We start from the raw sequence: 15145 nt of genomic DNA, 5'->3' as shown, positions 1-15145 counted from the left end.
GGAGGGGGAGCAGAGAGAGAGGGGGGAGAGAGTGGGGGTACTCACACCCATGCAGCAGAGGATAAACTCAGATGAATTGAGCTGATCAGGTTTTAGCCTGGATCAATCCCTGATCAGATAATCGAAGGCTGATATGAGCGCCACATGCAGACTCCATTCACTGTGTGCTGCAATCATTATGGGTTATATTCGGGTCCCTTACTTCAGTAAAAGTACTAATAAATAATGAGCTCAAAGTGACGCCTACACTCTGTCTTTTTTTTCCAATCAACAGTAAAAAGCTCAACATTTTTACATTTTGCATGAAAAATTACTAAAAATAACACATTTTCTCTCGGTCAGCTAACGGATTCATCAGCTGTTTCAGCTGTACTTGTTCTGCCAGGAAGTTCAGAAGAGAACACATTTTACGAGCTCGTCATTTGTTTTGTGTGTTGATTTGTAAAGTGATCAGTAGCTAAAGCGTCAGATCAGTGAAGCAAACAGAGGAACACCTCGTCTGAACTGCAGTAGATCAGCAGGTGTGTGTTTCCTCCTCCTGAACGTTCAGGCTGTGACTGCAGCTGCTCTCACTCATGACTTCCAACGGCAGGGGGCTGTTTGAGTGTGATACTCTTAATCCTTAATGGCTGTGCCATTCAAATAGAGCTTATAGCTCCAGAGCTGTATGTCGGCTGGACTGTATTATACAACCACCAGCTCAAAACAGATTTAAGTGTAAAGGCCATGAAGTCTTCTGACGACACGACTGCGAACGCAACATTTAGGTAGAGAACATTTGACTGAAAGGCAGCTCGTCATGTTCCATCTTTGAAGTTTCACACAGTCTGTTTCCTCCCTGCAGACTGAACAGACTCACAACAGATGAGAGGAAAAATATGCAAAAGGTGACAGATGATCAGATGTTTACACTGAGCAAAGAAGAAACTTTGAGCCCTTTAAAACATTTAAATAAATGTCTGTGAAGTCGCTATCTGTCCCAACACAGCAGCGACTGAGCCTTTAGCCCCCGAGGAAACTGCTGCAATATTTATACATTTGCAATTTCACAAATAGTGTAAAAATTAAGTTACTGTTAAAGCAAATGGAACATTTCCTCCAGCTGCAGCTCCGAATGAAAAACAGTAAACGGTGAAACACGAGATTACTTTTATTGTGAAGCACTGACAGGAAATGTGAAGTGTTTCTCACTTCCTGTCGTCCTTCAACAAACCTGCATCTACAAAACAAGACGACGGTCGTTTTCTGACGGCAGACCAGTTTGAAACACTGCAGGAAGTGATGGAATCAGGCTGCACACCTCCAACGTCTCCGCCAGGTAACGAATTCCTTTCACCGTCAGGTCCTGGTTGCTCACAGAATGATGGTCTTGCTGGCCCTAGAAACCAGTAACCACAGGCGTCACCAAAGGTCGGATTGTTCCTGGAATAAAAAAAAGCTTTATATTAGTTTATATTAGTGGACACGCTGTGAAGATCAGCCTGCTGAACATCACGTACGCCTCATCAGACTGCTGTTCAAACGCTGAAATACACACTTTGTGTTTTTGTCCTCCTGCTCACTGTCAATTAGCTTAAAGTGTGTGTTCCTACAGTATGAGTGTTTTGTGTATGAGCTTTGTGTGTTGTCTCGTGTCCTGTCACGTCTGGCTTTAACATCTTGGCGTCCCCAAAGGTTTTCTGGGCTGATTCTGAGTTGATGGGTCAGTTTCTTCAGAGCACATAAACACAAACAGAGACAAGCTGTGAAACACACACACACACACACACACACACACACACACACACACACACACACACACACACACACACACACACACAAGAAGGTCAAAAAGTCTGTTTCCTCTCAGCAAGACCTCATTACCCAGAGGCCACCTCTTCTGGGCCGCTCCCTGTCTCAAATGTCACCGTCGAAACCTCTTCCAAACACACCCCACCCCCTCCCTGAAAAGGTCACAAGGTATTAAGTAACAGCTTATAATATCAAAAGCTGCATTCAAATTATATTTCCTCCATTTCATTTGAATAATTCAGGCATCATTTAATCACAATGGAGGCAGCAGCAGCAGGACGACATCTGATCTGAGGACAGCAAATAACTGGAAGTGGCTGACAGGGGCTGTCAAAAAAGTGAAAAGTCAAAACCTGTCAGATTAACACGAATTAGAAAACAGCATGAAATACCCAAGTAAAGCACAAATCAAGTGTATTTGAGTAAATGTACTTTGCTATTTTCCACCACTGGAGGGCAGTGATGTCACTTCCTGCTCCCATGTGAGGTGATTTACAGTCAGGTGGTTTTAACATAAATCAGCTGTCTCACATCCCACCAATAAAAGAGCTCAAATGACTGATAGAAACATGCTGTGAACAGTTTCAGACAATTTAGTACATTTAATAAAAAACACAAAAGCGAAAGCAGAAAATTCTTCACAGCAGACGAACGTTTCAGATCATTGATCAGATGATCAAACTCAGCTCACGTGAATGAAGGATATTTTCAGAAAAACAAAACCTGTTTGTCCTCATGAGACACCGATAATGTTCAGCACTACAAACGTACATTAACACGTATGAAATGACAATAACAAATGATTTAAGAAAAGATTTTTGAACCCCCCTCTTTGGCGCCCCCCAGTGGCAGCATCATAATGAAAAAACTCAACTTTGACCTTTAATGTCTCATTTTTTAAAAACTCTGCTGTTAGAATAATTCATCACACTCATCTCGGCACGCAGCAGCTTTAAGTCCTGACGTTTGTTATTCTACACGTTGACCGCTCTTAACCTGATCCTGGAGCTCATGTTTTAACGTCTGAGCCATAAATACAGACACACATTGATTTCCATTATTAAGTCTCCACATACAGTCAGCCCGTACACCAGGAGCTCAGCTCAGAGGACAGAATTATAGTTCAGTTAGAGGAACATGATGCACAAAAGCCATTTTCCCTCGTCTGTCAGCCTTTACACCAGCAGCTGAATGCTCCTCCAAAATAAAACACCGACCTCTGCTTTGCATTAAAGCGTCTGTGGCTGTGAGGTTTGTCACAGCTCTGATGTTCAGTTAAAGGTTAGACATCAACAGGTCAAAGGTCAAAAGGCTCCTCTGCCGTCCCTCTGGTTCATTGTGAAAGCTTGTTGGGTTTGACTGAACTGAAGTGAACCGGCGGAGAGAACGAGTGAGAGGAAGCAGCTTATGATCAAGTGACTGATCCCACAGGATTACAAGTCTAAAAGGAGCTGAGGAGAGAGAGATGGAGGAGAGCAGAGGGGAGAGATGGGAGGTAATCAACATTTCTGTATTCACTAGATTAGTCATTCCCAAAGTGGGGTTCGGTGCCCCTTCAGTGGGATGCATCTGAGGGGTTGCAAGTTGATTAATGGGAGAGAAAAGAAGAAGAAACTCAGTTCTTGTTTAAAACTCTAAATTAATTTTCTTGGATTGGTCTTCACTTTCATGTGAAATATCAGACAGTTTTACACCTCCACGCCTCCAACGCTCATTAAAGTGAACATCTGAAGGTGAGAACTCATAGCAGACGAAGGAGAGAAGCATTTTAACGTAATGAGGTGAAAACATGCTGACGTTTCTGAAACATGTTGAGCTGAGAAGCTGAAGTCAAACAGTGAGCGGCAACAAAGACTAATTAAAGCTGATCAAGGTCTCGGAAAGTTCGGTTTTAGGCTTAGCGTGAAGGGAACACATGTTTTCTCCAGAGTTCGTCCCTGAAGGTCCCTGAAGGCTGCACGAGCACGAAGCGAGGAACAAAATCCAACAGACAGAATCGAAGTTTTTAAATAAGTTAATGTTTCTTCTTCTCTGAGATGAAACAGAGCTGTTCAACAGGTAGAGTGGGATGCATCCATACTGTCATCTCTATCAGCCGAGGCTTTATGAAGCACCATCGGTGAAGTCGAGCTGTTGTTGCTGCTGCCGTAGCCCCTCACTGTCCCACCCAGCCCTCAGAGCGGCTCCTGCTGGTTCAACAGCAAACAGCACAGAGCGAGTTCCTGTTACATCACAAATGTGTAACTGCTTGAAATCTGAGCTGAAGAACATAAAGAGGAGGGACGCAGGAAGGAGGAAGAAATACTAGGAAGTGAAGGGGGCCGGCTGTAAATGGAAGCATTCTGTGCCGTATGTGGACAGTTTGTGCTCGGCTCGGCCCTCGATCACGGCCCTGCATGTGAACGGTTAATGCTCTGACTGGAAAGTAGCTGCTGCTTGTGTCTGCACTGCTTTGCCTGCAGGTAACACTGTGTTACTGCCCTGGTACGACTTTCGCCTGAGTTCAAAGGTTGCTGGAGTGCAGCGAGCGCCGAGCGAGGCTGAAGTGTTGATTGAAAGGTAAGGCTTGCAGCTGAGAACACCGTGTCTTGCATATATTTTCATGCACACGTTGATGTTTTGCTGAGCTGATCATGTAACCCGAACAGTGCAGAGCTGCACTTTGCTCCCGTGGAACAAGCAGGACGAACAAACAGGACAGTCAGCTGGAGGTGAAAAGTTCTCTCTTCAGATCCATTTTCTTCATCCGTATTTGTACTTTTATTACTTCGCGGCTCATCGTCTCTGTGAAGGCAGCCTGCTGCATCTGGCACAGTCTCACAAACATCAGAAAACTACAAAATGTCCCATTTGCATGGCCTTTTGATGAGGACACGACAAGGCATTCCTCTTCTTCAGTGCCTGTTTTACTGCAAAGAAAAATCAACTTGTGCAGCAGAAAGTAATAATTTGATCAGAAGTGTAACGTCTTAGTAAACATATGGCTCACCGTCTCTACTTTCAGTGGCTGTGTTTGGCATTCATAAATGATTTATAGCACACTATAATGTAGCCGGATGCACATCTGAAGACTGAAATGTCTTTGAAGGCGTTTTCAGTCTCTCACACAACATCCCTGCTCACTGTCGGAGCGACAGCTCTTCATATTAGATCGTCATGTTTAAAAGGTGAAACATGCAAACTATGTGTCGAACCCTGTGGCTGTAAGGAGTTTTAGATAAACATTGATAGATAAGCGTTTATGAGGGCACTGTCTGAGTGTCCTGCGTCAGCTGGGGCCTGAGAGCAGATGTGAGATCTCCTGTGGCTTTAGTGTCGACCTCAGGAGGCTGAGCAGGGTTTGAAGAGCCAGACTGAAACTATGAAACGAGACCATTCAGTTCTGATCTCTCCTCACTGCTTTCTGATTAAACACAGAAACCATTTTCAGAACTCTGTCTCATATTTCTGAACTTTTCAGAGCCTAAACTGTAAAAGTCTGGAGGAGAGAAGACACCAAAACTCTTCATACCTCTTTAAAGGTCACAAGCTTTGATCGGGATGCATCTGTGTGCTAAAACAGATTAGAAGTCATCAAAACTCATCAGCTAAATCCTGGAGAAGAGATAATAAATCAGCTTATACAAACATATGATCGCATTCTGATTATTTGACCTGTTTCTGCTGTAGGTCTGAGGTCCCTCTACTAAAGTCACAACAGAATTATAAACTGAATGCAGATGATAACACTCAAATATCATAAAAGTCCTTTAAATCCTGACCGAGAGAAATATCTGAGCAGTAAAATGAGTTTTTCTACATGAATGCAGTACAGTAACTGCAGTAACTGTACTGCACATTAGCACTAATGTGTCACAGAGGAGTTCAAAATAAAGTCATTACGCAGCAACAGCAGCAGCAGCAGCAGCAGCTTTTAAAGGAGAGTTGGAACAAAATGGAAGACCTTCATCGCTGTCAGTGATTATCCTCTGAATACTACAACATGACATCCACCACAAACAGCTAAGGTCGGGTTATCTGCGTGTTTCCTTGAGTTAAACCGCCTGAGGCCAAACATGTTTCCAGAGTCGACGCCCCGCGCTTCACTGACTGAACCTGCCGACTGACAGCAGGCAGGACGGTTCAGTCAATAGTCAACTACAGTTTGTTGTGCTCAGGAAGTCGTCTGTTCAATCATTCACAGAATTACGCCACGAAAACACTGTTTAACAGCCTCAAGGCTAATGATTGTAGATCTGCGTGCGGTGTTTATTTAGCAGGCAACACGTCTGCTGGGATCTCCTGTGATGTGACACAGACGGTCAGTCACTCATTGAAGTAAATGACTCACTGTCTGTCGTCCTGCGTTGTGTTTCTTAGAGGCTGAGGCTGATTTCACCACAGTCGCAGGTTTCTCTCGTCTGTCTGGTTGATCCATCACATGTTTACATTAAACTGGGTTTGACAGACTTCAGGAATGTTTACCGTAGCTTTTAAACAGCAGACAGAGGAGGGAGACATTTATCCAACAACCTGTTTCTATCGGCCAACAGATGGAGCACGTCTCTTTCCCGCCTCTATCCCGTATGGCCGTTTGTGGCGGCACCCATGGGAATGAGATGACGGGGGTGTACATGGTGAGAGAAATGCAGAAACAGAAGACAGATCAGGCTGGATCCGTCTCTATAACCCCCGTCCTGTCCAGTCCTCGGGCTGTGGATGCCTGCAGGAGATACATAGACACAGACCTCAACCGCTGTTTCACGAAAGCCCTGCTGAGGTAAGCTGAAAAAGAAAAGTGAAATGAAAGTGGATAACAGCAGACAAACTCCTGATTGTGTCTTCTGGCTTCCAGCGCCCCCCTAACAGACTCCACGCCCTACGAGCAAAGAAGAGCCCGCGAGCTGAACGCTCAGCTCGGGCCCAAAGGAAGCCCAGAGGCCGTGGACCTGCTCTGCGACCTGCACAACACCACGGCCAACATGGGCCTGTGCCTCATCCTCTACTCCTTAGACTGGGTCACCCTGCACATCTTCAAATACATACAGGTGAGAGCTTCGCGCAGACATCCAGAATAATGTTTAAAGGATAGAAATTGATTTCACTGACTTTGACTTTAACGATGCCGAAGAGTTATCACAACAAATGCAGAGCAGAAAGAGCTGAAACTGCAGGTGTTCAGCTTTAAATGTGTTGAATTTGATTTGCATTTTGTTTGCATGCAACACAAAAAACATCGTAGTTATTAGTTATAAAGTGATCCAGAAAACATGCATCAGGAGAATCCATAAAGTTTCCATAAAGTTTTCTTAAAGCTTTTTGTTTAAAGAATTGTTCTGAACATTATACTTTACAGTTAAGTCTGCAGCCAACTAACAGCTACATGAACCTGCACAGCGCTGCTTTGAGCTAAATGCTAACATCGGCACACTAACACGTTTATATTTACAATGCTATTGTTGCGCAGGTATAACACCATGCTCACCATCTTAGCTTAGCATGTTAGCATGCTAACATTTGATACTAACGCTGAGGTTAGTTAGGTGTATTCAGTCATACACTATTTTACAAAATGGAAAGTGTGACCTGATGGTGGCGCTAAAGGAAAAGCCAGTGGGTCACCAAAGTGATCGTGATTCATCCTCTGGGGACCACAAATGTCGGCGCAAAATTTCATGATGAAATAATGTTTATTTTGTTGAACTGACCGACCGGTCTTTGCTTGGTATTCCATCATTACTGCCTCGTATGTGTTGTTTCTTCTTCATGTTATTTTGACCAATAAAACCCTGAATCTAAATGGAAAGCTGTGTGTGTATCGTACGTCAAAGGGCTGAACTGAAGCTCGCACAGCTGTAAAAGTCGACTAATTTGGCTTTCAGAGCAGAATGGCCCCCATGGCTGTGAGAGCAATCCAGCTGGATATTCCCCCTCCTGACGCTTATTCCCTCGAGTCAGTGGGCAAACATGGCTTCTGTAAGTGTAACTGTAAAGAGGTTTTTTTTGAATAACTGAACTGATTCAGTAAAGATGCTGGAAGAGTTCCTCTTGATCTCTACAGCCATAGAAGTCGGCCCCCAACCCAACGGTGTGCTCAGAGCTGACATCTTTAACACGGTGAAGCAGGCAGTGGACCTCACAATAGAATGGCTTCAGGGATTCAACTCTGGTAAGAAAACATCTGCTGGAAGATAAAGGGTCAGATCACCTGTGCTAAAAAAAATGAGATGTTATCGTACTTGAAGCTCAGGACTGGAGGTTTTGCTGTTCTGGGTTGTAGATGATAGAACAGCCTCCCTCTGAGGACCAGATCAGAAAATGTCAAATGTTCTCATCTCAGAATGATGCTTCTTGACCCGTTTGTTCCTGTATTTTAACGTTTTTTGCATTTAATAGTCTTTTGTGCACTTTGTAACACTGTTTTGAGGAGTTTTATATCTTATATATGAATATCTTATCTCCTGTGATATGGAGCCACAGAGATAGTTTAGGTTTTATTTGCTCAGGTTTGATCTGCCTCTGAGATTAGCGTCTCTACTCTGGAAAGCAGATATGTCAAAAACTGGCAAAATCAAACCACAGCTATCTGCATGGCAAGATGCCACAAGGGACAAGTGATCAAATACTTTTACTATTTGATTAAACTTAAATAACCTCTGTAGCTGCGTGCCTCCTTGAGTGCACAAACACTACTCCTCAGACTGTGCTTTGCCAACAGGAAGGACTTTTGATGGAGGTGAAGTGGAAGTATACTCGCTGGTGAAGAGTGTAGACTACCCAAGGGATCCTGCAACCAATGAGATTACTGCTGCCATACACCCCGAGCTGCAGGTAGAGGATGTCTGGGAGGGACGCATGCACACATCGTCAGTTAAAGCGGCTAAAATCAATGTCTTTACGATAACGTGTCAAACGACAAAACAACGACATAGCTGGTGAACATAGTGGAGCATTTAGAGGCTAAAGAGACAAGTTTTTCACCTAGGAGGTGGTAGAGACCAAAAACAGAGCTGAAAGACAGAGAATATTGGACTTACGTCTACCAGATGGACGGAAACATGACAGGAAATTAATGTTACTGTTGCTATGTAACTGTTAGCAATTGTTCCCACGTCAACTTAAGAAGGTGATGATATGTAAGCAGTAACCTCCAGGACTGAATGAAGCCAGTACAGAAGAGCCAAAAACTGCACTGAATTGAGTCAATCCCCATAGACCCCCATATTAAAACTTAGCTAATTTCCCCGTTCACGACATGCATGAATCCACAAATCAAGGAGCCCGATTTGGGAAAATAAGGCAAGCAATAAACTCCATATTTGCATTCAAAAACTTGCCCTGGTGCATAATGACCCACCTGTTCCCATTTATCTGTCTTCCTCCAGGATAATGACTTCAAGCTTCTCCGACCAGGCGACCCCACTTTCCTGACATTTTCCAGCGAGACAGTGAGACACAAGGGCGAAGAACTCTTCCCTTTCTTTGTAAATGAATGTGCCTACTATGAGAAGAAGATTGCTTTCCATTTAGCCAAGAAGATCACCGTGACCTTCCCGTCCATTAGTGTGAAGAAGGACTAAGAGTACAGAGACAGAACGAGACCAAGATATACTGTATGAAAGATTTATAATCACAGGAAAAATGCGTGCGCTACATCGACAATCACGTTCAAATCATCTCTAATGAGCAAATGCACAAAGGTATGCAATGAATGACACGATAACATGATTACCTCCTTATATTGTGTGGAAATGCAACAGCCCTGCCTCTGTGCGGCTCAACAGGAGGCTCAGGTGTAACACTAGTGTTGTTTTTCTACCAGAATGATACTGCACAGGTGCTGGAGTTATGATCCTCCACCCCTAGCAAGACCTAACATTTGCACTGTGGCAATAATGTAAAACCCATGTTTGAATAAATGGAAACATGGTTCACATCAGATGTGTGTTGAATTGACTCTATAATAAATTCTCTATAATTTCCACGTGATTTGAAGAACTGCTCAGTTGCTAAAGAAACAATGGATGAAATGTTCATAACTGGTTTATGCAGAGACAGGTGACAAGAGGTATGAAAAGCCTTAATTTAGTTGGTTAACTGGTTGTTTAAAATGAGTGATATCTTCCCATTGTCCTCGTTATGGTGGAGATGATTAAAACTGATTGATTGATGATCAGTTAAACATTATTCCATCATGTACTGAAATGACCAAAAGACACAAAAATTGCAGTTGTACAGAGATATTAACTGAATAAAGCTGTATGACGAATGTGACTGATTATTCCTGAGCAATGCTGCCTTGCTAGCTATGAGCTATTTAGCATATATACAGCTATATATATATATATATATATATAGACAGTTATCAGGCTGTCACGTTGCCATGCACTGCAGTGCTTTAAGCTACATGCTAACATCAGCACACTAGCATGTGTTCATGATGGTGATGCTAACATGTTTATGTTTAGCAGCTTTAAAATGTACCATGTTCACCAACTTAGTTGAGCAGGTTAGCATGCTAAAGTTTAGAGGTTACCAGTGAACACACAGTACAGCTGAAGCACGCTGACATAAGCTCATGATGGCAATGCTAACACGCTGATGTTTAGCATGTTGATTAGCATGCTAATATCTGCCAGTTAGCACTGTGCACAAAGTACAATGAGGCACTCACATGCTGATCTTTAGCAGCTTTGAAATTTAGAAAGTTCACCCATTTATTTGAGCAGGTTAGCATGCTAATGTTTGCTAGTTAGCACTGAACACAAAGCACAGCTGAGGTTGATGGTAATGTCATTAGTTTGCAGGTTTTGATCATAAACCAAAGTGTTACTCCGCTATCCCTCAAGCCACCCCGCTAATGTGGCTAATACCAAAGCATCTCATGGCTCTACCGCACAGGATCACACAAACCATAGAAGTAGGCAAATGTCAAATTTATTGATACAGAAACAGTCAGTGTGCTTCAGAACACATGAGAATATTTACAAAAGCCAGAGTTTAACGCATCAGACGAGTAACAAAACGTTGTGACATGAAAACATCACAATCTGATTTTTGCTGCTACGAAATGAGTCAATTTGGAATTTGACACAGACACAAAAAACTCACTTTGCACACAAATGTTAAGTGTAAAGACGCAGATTCATGAGAGTTTTCAACTGCAAATTCAATTGTTATTCAAAATATCTTTGTAGTATCACCAACAAACATTTTAAAGGCTTTCTGATGGACAAACCTGTATTTGGCTGTCAGACCAGTCAATTAACTGACTGAACTGACCTCTGAAGGAGCTGATGGCAACACGGATTAGAAAAACATTTCAAGTATCTTACAGTGAAACTTCACTGGTACAAATGTGAAGTGGAAATAGAATAATTTGGAGTTAAACATCTAAATTTAAAAATGTTCTGAAGACGTCACAGGTTTGCTCCAGTGGCATCAAATCAAATGAGTTTTTCTTTAACATTCAAATGAACGGCACCGATAAAAATCAGATCTATAACAGGAGTGACGGCAGGAGGAGTGGTTACATCTTCTCTTTTTTGAGTGACATTTTCTGACATTTAGTCGACACATACCACAGACTGAAACCAACAATTACCACAGAGGACAGAAATGTCATCTTAAAAAGGCATGCACAGCAAAGGCTTGATATTTAAGATAATACACGGAAATAAAACCAAACGACCTCAAAATGATAATAAAAAAAACTGCTTGAGTGATATCTGATAGAGAAACATCCCCAGCGTAGAGAAGTGCAGGTGGGACATTTGTGACTGTGCACGTCTGTAATCTCTAACTGATTTAAGGGCAAAGTGGTGAGCAGCTTTAGAAGCGATGGCAACTGAAACAAAGGCATTGAAGTACGCACGCCACCACAGCAACACCAGACACAGGAAATCATACAGTGAACATAAAGAACATGCTGGTTAGAGATGCTACAAACACAAAGATGAAATAACTCAAAGGTATTAACGCCTGTTTATGAGCACTTATGATGATTAGCTGCAGACTGGTGTAGTTTATTCCTGTGATATCATGTTGTTGTGTTTTCGAGGTCAGCTGTCGCAGCAGTCTCTCTCTCTCAGGCGACTCTGTAAGCTGTCATGCGGGTGTAGTTTTTGCGGTGACTCCTGGCCGCCCACAGGAACAAGGCAGCTGCCATCATCTGGAGAGGGAAGGAGATGAGGGCGAGGTAGAGGGACCATCCCAGCGAACCCTCCACCCCCTCCGGCGGTGGAGAATACTGGTGGAGCAAATCCACGCCGGCCAGGAAGCAGCAGACGGTGCCCAGAGAGCAAAGACCTGACGAGAGACGTGAGACGTGAAGGAAGAACGCCACAAACAGCAGGATAACACGACTGGGGATGTGCAGAGTTGCAACAACCACAGATTTAGTTCAACCAGCAGCTGAAGGTATAAATGTTTTCAGTATGTACCACAATCAGGATTTTGTTTATGCAGAATATTATAGCAGAGGCACTGAAATAAAGAGCAGCTCTGCAAAGATCAGAGAAATTTTTAACCTTAACCTGAAGAAAAGATTGCATATGTGTGTGTGTGTGTGTGTGTGTGTGTGTGTGTGTGTGTGTGTGTGTGTGTGTATGTATGTGTGTGTGTGTGTGTGTGTGTGTGTGTGTGTGTGTGTGTGTGTGTGTGTGTGTCACATAGCAATGAGACAGCTGTTCAAACCGTCACTACAGTCAACGTTTGCTTCACAATAATTACTGTAAGCAAAAGAAATCCGTTTGACACGTCTGGGATTCAGTTCAATTAGTCACAGTCAGGTGAGGAAGAACTCACCTCAGAAGACGAAGGCCACACTCTGCACCGTCAGCTGATGTTAGTTTTATGTTCCATAATCACCACCTGGACATGTGTTCAGTCCAAACGGCGCCAGTGGCTCAAGTCGAGCATACAAACACTTATTTCCTCTGTAAGCTCACACGCCAGCGTCATCGAGGACGTCCCTTTTCCCATCATCATCACAGATCATCGCTCCAAAACATCTAATGATTTTATACATTTGTTTGCAGCGTGTCACTGGCATCAGCTGACGCGCCTCAAATGATGCAGCGCTTGTTGAACATGTGCTTTAATATCAGTGGATGTGATTTAACTGACGTTAAACTTCAATCCAATCTCCCTTCAGAAGCCGATGGCCATCATCACAGATGCTTTGTCATTTCTTCTGTTCTCTTTTTCCTGTGTGCATTTCTCTCACCTGCAAGTAGATGGAGCACCCCCACACCCAAGGTGGGGGTGAAGCTGCGGCACAGGCAGGCGCAGACTCCAACGAGGCCGCTGAGGAACACCAAGGCCAGAGACACCAAAGGCAGGAGGAACTGGCACCTCCACAGGTCTGCACAAAGAGAGACCACCACAAAAAAACCTTTAAATCTCCACACAAACACAAGGTCTCAGGTTCAAAGATGGCAGGTGCACCTTCAGCCAGCGACAGGGGCACGAAGGTCATTATTTAGACGTCAATTTAAGGTGAGGAGGCTTTTATTGGAGGGTAAACTCCTCCTGACACAAAAAAGTCTAAGCCAATAAGCTTAAAGGAGGACGCTTCATGTTAGTGCCTGAAATTCTCTCCTCAAAGAAACTGGATCAGACATGTTAGAGTCATGAAGTCTTGCAGCAAAAATACAGACTTGAAATATTCCAAATTTCAATGTTTTGAATATCTAAAATAGCGTAATGGCCTCGAACACTGATACATGGCGCTGTCACAGCTTTCACAGACTGTGGCCTTCAGGTCTGGTGAAACTGGGTTTAACTGGAAGGAAGCAGCATCAGAAACACAACCTCTGGTAACGTGCAGACATCGGGGGAACAGGGTGGACTCACATGTTCTCAGCAGGTCTTCATCGCTGTTCTGGTTTCCGGGGGATTTATACTTTGGACTGAACTGCTGAGGAAGAGTGAAGCTCACACACTGCGTCTCCATCTTCGGATCTGAAGTCACAAACAGAGGACACAAACTCAGAGACCGGAGCTCACAATGAGACAGCAGACGTTCGGCCTCCATCAGAGATTTTATCATTTGGAACTGATTCACTAACACAATGCAGAGATACTGCAGAAGCCGTAGAGATGTAGTATTTTGCACAGGTAGTCATACCTGGCTCCTTGAACCAATGAGAGCGGCCGGGGACCAGGATGCACCTCCACCACAGACCCAGGGTGCCGTTCAGCCGGAACATGGTGTCACTGTAGGTCTTCTCATCAAACTCTCCATTGACGAAGTCCTCTCTGAGCTCGGAGGCGTTGCTCCCCTCTCGTTTCCCTGCTGGGCTGCTGTACTGGTACCAGTGCTGAGTCCCCACGGCCACAGACAGGTACACGGTGGCCAGCAGGCTCAACACCGAGCCGATGACCAGAGCTGTGGCGTAGCGGTTGTCTACCATGGTGTCAACGAGCACGGCTCGTCTTACAGCCCGTGTCTACAAGGAGAAACTGATATCTGATTAAAATAGAAATGGAGTTTGGCTTTCACTGTGCGATGGAGCCCGGGGTGTAAGCTTAAAGGTGATATTTCCACTTGTTTTTTAGGCACCACGGCATGTTAGTTATCCGCTGTCAGTTACTATGACTACAAATATTGTACTCTACTCAGTCATATTACTACTGTGCTGCATTTTGAGCAAATTCCCCAATAACCACCGAGTTCACCACCTGCCGAAGAGTTAAAGAAACACACAGGTTATGTTGAGCTAATTTCAGGTGTTCGGTGCTTTGTTACATCCCGTTTCCATGGTTGTTTAACAGTATGACAGGAATGTGCTGTTAGCTTGTTCGGAACGTTACAGCTAACAGTTTCTTACAGCTAACAACAAAAGCGGCTTCCTCAGCGGAGCAGCACAGTAAGCATCCTGCTAACTAGCTAAGGCTAATTATAGCATGTTACATCTGCTGCTTGACTACCGACACATTTAACTGACGACTAAACTTTAAATATTCGACTCAAGGCGTTTTTATTACCTCATCGCTGGACAAAACTTCCAATTATTAGCATTATTTCTTCTGTACGTTAAATTTCCAGTAGGCTTCCGCCCTCTTCTTCTACGAGTACGGTTTTTCTTCTTCTTCCTGGTTTTTAACGACAGTTGGCGTCCAGCCTGTTAAGCTCACTATCGCCACCTTGTGCTTCGGAGTGTGGACTACGTGCCAAACCCGGGACCGTAATCCTGTTTAATAAAGATTATTGTCTTTGTATTAAAATCCTAAATTCCAGCCTGACTGAATATCTATTTACCTATTGGAGCAGAGCGGATTAAAATGGCTGATATCAGAAATATTAGTATCTGATAAATACTGCAGTGCACAAATGCCAAAGATATGTTATACTGCATAGTTTGCCCTCCAG

General features: G+C 43.7%; 2 protein-coding genes across 3 annotated transcripts; one reads left to right on the top strand and one right to left on the bottom strand.

Annotated features, from left to right (window-relative positions):
- Positions 1-4118: 4118 nt before the first annotated feature.
- LOC139340631 (N-acyl-aromatic-L-amino acid amidohydrolase (carboxylate-forming) B-like) lies at positions 4119-10037 on the top strand. The gene is made up of 7 exons (XM_070976544.1): positions 4119-4350; positions 6324-6550; positions 6626-6818; positions 7653-7746; positions 7832-7939; positions 8489-8601; positions 9156-10037. Exons 2-7 carry the CDS (start codon positions 6324-6326, stop codon positions 9348-9350), a joined length of 930 nt encoding a protein of 309 aa, XP_070832645.1. The 5' UTR covers positions 4119-4350; the 3' UTR covers positions 9351-10037.
- Positions 9381-14883, bottom strand: cldnd1b (claudin domain containing 1b). 2 transcript variants are annotated; one of them, XM_070976565.1, is made up of 5 exons: positions 14761-14883; positions 13901-14222; positions 13627-13734; positions 12998-13135; positions 9381-12078 (listed from the first exon to the last, which is right to left on the bottom strand). In XM_070976565.1, the coding sequence occupies exons 2-5, from the start codon at positions 14184-14186 to the stop codon at positions 11858-11860; spliced, it is 753 nt and encodes a 250-aa protein (XP_070832666.1). In that variant the 5' UTR covers positions 14187-14222; positions 14761-14883; the 3' UTR covers positions 9381-11857. The 2 variants fall into 2 exon arrangements, with proteins under 2 accessions (XP_070832666.1, XP_070832674.1); XM_070976573.1 differs by having other exon boundaries at positions 10688-12078; positions 13901-14242; positions 14761-14860.
- Between the last annotated feature and the right edge of the window lie 262 nt (positions 14884-15145).

This window comes from Chaetodon trifascialis, chromosome 2, assembly GCF_039877785.1.
Source record: "Chaetodon trifascialis isolate fChaTrf1 chromosome 2, fChaTrf1.hap1, whole genome shotgun sequence".
NCBI lineage: Eukaryota > Metazoa > Chordata > Actinopteri > Chaetodontiformes > Chaetodontidae > Chaetodon > Chaetodon trifascialis.
This window is presented reverse-complemented; position numbering and strand designations above follow the sequence as displayed.